This window comes from Lycorma delicatula, chromosome 1, assembly GCF_047948215.1.
Source record: "Lycorma delicatula isolate Av1 chromosome 1, ASM4794821v1, whole genome shotgun sequence".
NCBI classification, from domain to species: Eukaryota; Metazoa; Arthropoda; class Insecta; order Hemiptera; family Fulgoridae; genus Lycorma; species Lycorma delicatula.
Genome location: NC_134455.1, coordinates 184,195,493 through 184,203,745, shown reverse-complemented (window position 1 = coordinate 184,203,745; position 8,253 = coordinate 184,195,493). Strand labels below are relative to the sequence as shown.

General features: G+C 30.8%; 1 protein-coding gene across 1 annotated transcript in view; it reads right to left on the bottom strand.

Moving 5' to 3' along the window:
• Positions 1-811: 811 nt before the first annotated feature.
• TkR86C (Tachykinin-like receptor at 86C) overlaps positions 812-8,253 on the bottom strand; it is a 439,993-nt gene continuing 432,551 nt past the window's right edge. Inside the window, exon 6 of the mRNA XM_075354794.1 lies at positions 812-1,012. Coding sequence (XP_075210909.1) covers positions 812-1,012 — 201 coding nt within the window. The remainder of the gene's footprint in view (positions 1,013-8,253) is intronic.

Here is an 8,253-nt window from a genome sequence, read left to right as displayed (position 1 = left end):
GACTGGTTCAGTATCAGACATGTAATTAACGTCTTTACTATGCCTTAGTGAGAAACTTAGCGTCCTTCTATTTCTTTCCGTGAACTTGTTATGCTGCTACTTTATCTATCGTTTAGCTTTAACTTTTTTTTTATTACTTTTCTATTGTTTAACTTGCTACTTTTTTATCTATTGTTTAATAATGTTGTGGATTCTTTTTAGTTTGTTTTTTCACTTGATTATTGCGATTTCTTGAAGTTTTGTAATCCCAGTTAATGGAAGTGTGTTTATTTATATACAATTTTTATGTATACATAGTTTATTTATGTATGTAAGGTTATGGTATGTTATTTATGTTGAGGCTGTTTACTGAAAGGAGCCCCTCAAAACAAAACCCTCCTCCAGTGCTTTTAGTAATGCAATTTATTTGTGGTTTCTTAATCGGAATTGACTGTAAATACACGATTTGTGAGAAAAAAAGGTAGAAAATTTCTCATACTTTTTTACGTAATTATTTACTATTCAGCAATATTTGCTATGAGATTCATCCAGACAGTGGTATTTAAATATGAGTTTTGGTATTACAACTTTTAGTAGCTACATGAACGTACAGTTTTGAGAACGTTATGATTTAAACGAGGAGATAAAATATAGTTTTTTTATTTTTTAATTTGATTCTCCACATATGTGTATCAGTTTACACAGCATATTACATTTCAGTTTTTTTATGCTGTAGGATTTTTGAATTTTCAGATGAAAAATTAAGATGTTACAACATAGTGACACTGACATGTTTTAATAACAAAAAAAATAATATATATCGATCGTTTACTTACTTGTTATTCATCCAATAATATATGACTGGATTGACCATGGCATTTGACATTGCAAGCCAGTAGAAAGCCAAGTAAATATGCTGAACATATGTGCTAGCCGCAACGGAGTTATTGTGGTATGCGTAAATAAAATAGCCGTGGTATGGGAGCCAACATAAGGCAAATATACTCACTACTATTATTAACATTCGAACAACCTGTAACAAAACAATAAATAAATAAATCACAAATAAAAAAAAAATATAATATTTGCCGTAACCAGTAATAAATATTGGTTTTGACAAATATAGACCAACTTTTTCCGGGAGCTGTCTCTGTGGTTATTTTCTGCTACATCAATGGCAACTCGTGTGCAGGTTGACTTTTCTGAAAAAGTTAAAGATATATTATAAGCCGTTAAATCGATGTGTTGAGGGAGTACTCCCTTGACCGGTTACAACTTAAAGTTCTAAGCAATTAGCATACGAATTGTAAACGCCAGTCGTTCACAGACATTTTTTTACTCGGCAACCTTGCTAAATTAAATTTTCCAAAGGCCTCTTATGTCAAATTCTAACGAATGCATTTAGTGAAATAGCCAACACCTTTTTACTAGGGTTAGGTAATAACCGTGGTATGGGAAAATAAAGCGCAATTTCGATCATAAAAAATGTAACCGAATAAATTCAACTAATTATAGTAATTATTGGGAGATTGGGCCTGCTAATTGCCGCACATTTTCTCAAATCGAGAAATTAAACGGGATATAGCCCCTCATATCTTTTTCTTCATTGATTTTCACGCTGTACTTAGATTTCGTCACAGCAATTGCCAAAACATCATCTTCGCAAAGATAAGAAGTCGCAAATGGAATTAAATTCTCTGAGGATTACCCCTTAGGATGAATATTTTTCTTTTACTGATATCCAACATTTAGCTAATTCTATGCTGATAAATTTTGTTTTCAACTTAGTCTCAGAAGACAACTTTATTAAAATCTCTTCTTCTGCAGCAGTAAATTCTGATGGAGCAGTGGCATAGAATGAATTATAAATTCATAGAAATTTTTTGATATAATCATCTAAAAACCAAATATTTTCAAGTTCTAAGGCAAAAGAATTTCACAGAATTAAAATTTCTCTAGACAAATCAATTCCACTGGAGATCAAAATTTGTTGCACAAGGAGAGGAAGTATTTCTTGCCACTGTCCTCATCCATTTTTCTCCATAGCTTCATTCTTGTGTTAGAATCCGCAACCTCACACAGCTTTTAAAGAAACCTTGTTTTTAACGGCCGAGTTTTTATAACTTTTGCTACATTCATCTCATATTCTAAGACCTGGTTCAACGTAGGATTCAGATATTTTGACGTGAGTGCTTCCGTGTGAATAACTAAGCGGGTCCATAGAGCTTCAGGGGCTTTGTTTTGAATAAAAGCCTGCAATCTTCCATAACAATCTCCACACTGAACGACCACTATCAGTACAGCCACCAATGCGCGCACTTAGTTCACTCCAAGTTGGTTTTGGATATAAAAGTATCAAGGATCTCCAACAAGTGTTGAGCTTTTGCACTAGCAGTGATACTTCTACATAAGATAAGGTCTTGTGCAATGTTGTTGTTATTGTCATCCATAAAACGTACATAGAAAATTAAGTTAGCTTCATTATTATCATTTTTGGCGTCATCCAGTTGCAAGCGAAATTATTTTCTTTTTAATGTTTAATTTATTTGATAATTGAGGTCCTCCGCTATGAGCTGTAATATGTGGCTAATAGTGTTTTTGGATAAAGCCGCTTTTCAAGGTAGTTTCTCAGCAAACTCATCAATCATAATGTTCACTTTACCTAAAATAGCAAGCAGAATGAGTTATGTGGTTGTGTGGGGCTTCTTACATTTCCAAACTTTTGTGCTACCCAGTAAGATGGTAACAAAGAATTATTGCTTGGTATTGATACCTGCTTATAAAAACTATCCTTTTGTTGATTTAATTCTTTTAGCAATCTGCTAAAACAGCACAAAATTTACTAACCGTACTGGAGTAAGTGGTTTCAACTTGCTTGGTATCATGCACTCTGATGCCAAAATTTTCATACACAGAATATGTTATGGTCTCTCTTAACCGTTGACTTTGTCGACGTAAAACCAAAGTTCAAGTAGATGTAATCATATTTCTGTTTGATTTTTGCGCTTCTTCACAAACTTTCTACTGGTTAACGATGCGCCTTCTTCGTTTTTACTCTCACAACGCTTACGGATGTTAATTAAAACCGATCCATTTTATAAAAAAATTAAAAAACTTCCCATGAGTTCATCACAACAATATTCAGTTTATACAATCTCCGAACCGACATTTATTTACATACGAACACAAACTACTCGAGAATTAAAAAACTACTAAAACAATGGAGTGACTAATGTCACATCATCCAGTAATCGTTAACAAAGGCTTTTGCAAGTAGTAACTATATGTGCTATGTTATTTCCGCTAGATGTCACGTCCTACGATAGTGAATTGCAAATCGAAACAAAATTATGAAAATTATATAATTTTTCGTGGCGCCCCTGTGAGAAAGTCTCGGCTCCTCAGGATGTCAAGGAGGTCTGTTTGTTAACTACTAGTGAACAGTTAGCCTAGTTCATTCATAAAAGTAGATGAATTTTCTAAAAATAATTACACTAGTTTTGGGTAGTGTTTGAGAAGGAAAGCCGTTCAAGCGAAAAATAGAAAACATTTGACTCGTACTATGTCGTTACTGACTTGACTTAATGTCGTTAATGACTTGACTTGACTTGACTTTTAGTTCTATTGTAAGTTTTATTGATGCAGTGCAAATTTTATGATTTTATTATTTATTTCTCCTTATTTTATTATTTTACGTTCGTTTTTAGAAGTCATTATGGTGTAATTCGTTATCACTATGAATAGAAATCGGTAATTACTAATTAGTTTTTAATGAATCTAAGTCGAATTTTATGGTGATGTGCTTTTGATTTGAAAATGAAGTGACAAATAAGCTAATTTTACATTTACATAAGCAACTACCGTCATTGACCAGCTGCTGTTTACATTGGCTATAATATAAAAATTTATTACAAAACGTCCTTCGAAGAAATCTCAAAAATAATCCTGGAAAATGCTTTTTTTAAAGTATGTGCAAGTGTGTGAGGAAGATATTAGCTTCGTATAGTTGACTGTATTAAAAATAACCAATAATTATTTAATTAGCAAACCTATACTCACTAGATAAAAATGTATAACACAATTGCAATGTAAGTATTAATTGTACACTTACATGGCCTCTAGATAGCCAAAATATGTTTAAACGGAATTATACTTATCTCTCAGTATGAGATCTTATGTCTCTAATATCAGGATTTAAATATTTACGTAAAACTTTTATTTTTATTTAATTTTAACACAAAAGTTAAGAACCTCTAGCCAAATTTTTTATATTATAGTTGCTAAAAATATTTGAAAATGAAACTTTTCTCAATCTATTTTCTTAAACATAGATTGTGAAAAATTTCATTTACAAACATTTTTTTTTGCGCTCTTATACAAGAATGTGATAACAGTTGCTAATATAACAATAAAACAACAATAATAATAACAATAACAATAAAATAATAAAAGTAATTAGATAAAATAATAGAATACAATTTTTCAGTTAATTAGTATGAAATAAGGGGTTTGAAAAAATATGCAATTTGAAACTAGTTCATTTGATTACCACTATATAATTTCGCAGCACATATTATTTCACAATATAGACTACGTCGTTTACGTTGCTATAAATGTTTCCATATTGTATTTATTAAAATAATTGCGTTAAATTTTCAAAATATTAACTTAACTCAATCTTTACCTCTCAATATCAGGATTTAAATAGTCACGTAAAACTTTTATTTTTATTTTATTTTAACGTAAACGTTAATAACCTCTAGCCAAATCTGTTATATTATAGTTCCGAAGTAGTGAATGTAAGAAATTTCATTAAAAAATTAGTAAATTTATTTTTATTTGATTAAAAGTTGATTTAATCCGGAAAAATGGATTAACTATATCATTTTTTTGTCTGCAGGGACCTTTCCCTCCCGGATCAAATTTTTTACAGATATATTGTAGGTAAGGTTACAATTAAGTTAGTGATCTTTTAAAACTTTTTTACTTACGTACGAATCAGGAGCATTCATTTTAACAAAAAACTAAATCAAAATTGGTAGGTTAGATATCTGGAAATAAGCAGGAAAGAAATTGCATTTAAAATATATTGAATGGAATTTTAAATATATGATATATTTGTGTGAGTCAGTTGTAGAAAAAGATAAAAGAGTCTACGTATTTTTACTTCCTTCAATCCCTAACTTAAATAAAATTTATTAGTCTTGATTATCGAATATTTTTCATTCTACTCTTTTTGTGCAATTTCCTTTAGGTTTTATAAATTTCCTTTTATTAATAATATTCTTCCTTTTTCCATATATTGATTTCGATTAGATGTACATGAATCTAATCATCAGAATCTACTGAAATGGATATTAATGCTAGTAACCATTTAAGACTGAATGGTAGATTTGGGAGTTCCAATCAATTTCAATTTATACTAAATTACAAGCAAATAAAAGGGAATAACAAACTAAACAAGACCCACAGAAAATAGAACATAGATGTAACCTTAATGTTACGTTTTTTCTGTATGCATATACATACATAAATATATATACTAAACACACACACGCGTGCGCAGACACCAAAATAAACAATTACTGGCTATTAAAGAACGGACTATTCATAAAAGGGAAAGTATTGTAACGGGTCAAAATTGGAATTATGGGAATCCGGTTTTTATGTATGCCTTGATTTTTCGTTCTTCTGGATCCAAAAATTAAACATAAAACTTACGCATAATTCTGTATGGATAAAAGTGTGTGAGTGAGTGCACGAGCACGTGCGTATGTTGACATATATCTTGTCTAATATATCTGGAAATGGTGAACGTATATAAACATGAAATTTGATATATACGAATATATATCAGACATTGGAGTAATTAAATTTTTATGAAAATCGGATAAAGAAATAGTATGATCGGAAGTTGTTTGACTCATGTTGGGTTTGAAAGTTTTTAATTTGGTTGAATGGGATTCAACCACACAAAATTAGTGCATGGGATTACGATATAATTTTTTTTTTTTAATTCACACTAATAAATTTTATTTAAGTTAGGGAGTGAAGGAAGTAAAAATACGTAGACCCTTTCATTTTTTTCTACAATTGACTCAAACAAATATATCTTGTATTTAAAATTTAAAATTCCATTCAATATATTTTAAATGCAATTTCTTTCCTGCTTATTTGCAGATATCTAAACTACCAATTTTGATTTATTTTTTTGTCTTTATTTATTTTTTTATTTATTTATCTTCAGAATAAAGATAGAGATGCTTTACCACTTCGCCGTAGAGGTCAGCAATGGTAAACTAAATGATTTAGTTATCTAACGTATACTGTTTACATTTACAAAAATTTTCTCCTCTTAGTTAATCACACACATCTACACAACTAACTTTTTGGGATGCTGCAAATTATCCAAATTCAAATGCACTTTTCAGATTAACAGAGAAGATTTACCAATACATCACTTTCGTCGTCTAATATTTCGCAGGATTTAATTTTTGACTGTTATTCCTAAAATTATACGGAAAAAATTATTTTCAGAGTTCTTTTCTGTAAATTTTTCTTCTTCCTTTGATTTAAAATATATCTTGCATATGCTACTGTGATGAAAACTATGGTTCTTATAATTATTTATTCTATTCAGATGCATAAAGACAATTGAATATTTAATATGATGTATTCCTTGGAATAAGTGTTAATCATTCAATGAATGTCTTTACTCTATCTATGAAACATAATCATGACCTATTAATTTTTAACCAAATAATAAATTTTAATTGGTGCATGAATAATGGTTGGGTAGGTAAGGTAGGCCTTACCAGAGGCCAACAGATTGGCTCATTCAATTCATAGATTAATCTTTTGTTAGAACTCTTGAGCATTATAATTGATTTATATACATAACAAAACATCTGCATTTACAAATGTTTTCTCACAGACAAGTGTGTTGTCAATAAAATCATCCAAAAATTAAATTACAAACAAAATATGATCTCACACACACACACACACACACACACACACACACAAACACACACACACATCCACACACAAACATACACTTTCCCAGCTACGCCGGTCAAGTAATACATACCTAGCACAAATATTCTGTAAATATTTCTTAAACGTTCTTTTTCAGTGTGATACGTTTCTTCTCTTAACTTCCTCACTGCAATCGCGTTTCGCAACTGCTCATTTTTACTTCCTTGTAAGACGTAAAGAAAGTATTGTGATCGCGAAAAATTTAGTTTTCAGATTTTAACGGAAATATTTATTTTGACTAGTTTCGGCGTCACGACTGTACGTTGGTATGCATATGTGTATGTACGTATATATCGCATGAACTATCGCATGAAAATAAACAAGAACAAAACAAAAGTAATGAAATGTAGTAGAAATAACAAAGATGGACACTGAATGTGAAAATAGGAGGAGAAAAGATTATGGAGGTAGAAGAATTTTGTTATTTGGGAAGTAAAATTACTAAAGATGGACGAAGCAGGAGCGATATAAAATGCCGAATAGCACAAGCTAAACGAGCCTTCAGTAAGAAATATAATTTGTTTACATCAAAAATGAATTTAAATGTCAGGAAAAGATTTTTGAAAGTGTATGTTTGGAGTGTCGCTTTATATGGAAGTGAAACTTGGACAATCGGAGTATCTGAGAAGAAAAGATTAGAAGCTTTTGAAATGTGGTGCTATAGGAGAATGTTAAAAATCAGATGGGTGGATAAAGTGACAAATGAAGAGGTATTGCGGCAAATAGATGAAGAAAGAAGCATTTGGAGAAAATATAGTTAAAAGAAGAGACATGTGACTTTTAGGCCACATATTAAGGCATCCTGGAATAGTCGCTTTAATATTGGAAGGACAGGTAGAAGGGAAAAATTGTGTGGGCAGGCCACGTTTGGAGTATGTAAAACAAATTGTTGGGGATGTAGGATGTAGAGGGTATACTGAAATGAAACGACTAGCACTAGATAGGGAATCTTGGAGAGCTGCATCAAACCAGTCAAATGACTGAAGACAAAAAAAAACAAAAAAAAAAAAAAAAAAGTATATATCTCCCATAACTCAAAAACGATTAGCCGTAGGATGTTTAAATTTTGTATTTAGGACTGTTGTAATAGCTAGTTGTGCACCTCCCTTTTTGATTGCAATCAACTGAATCAAAAGGGTCTAAAAAATCCCAAAATCCAAAAAAATTGGATTTTGAACTTTTTCTTAACTGCAGTAATAAGCCCTCATTGAGAGCTTTTCATCGATATACCATAAG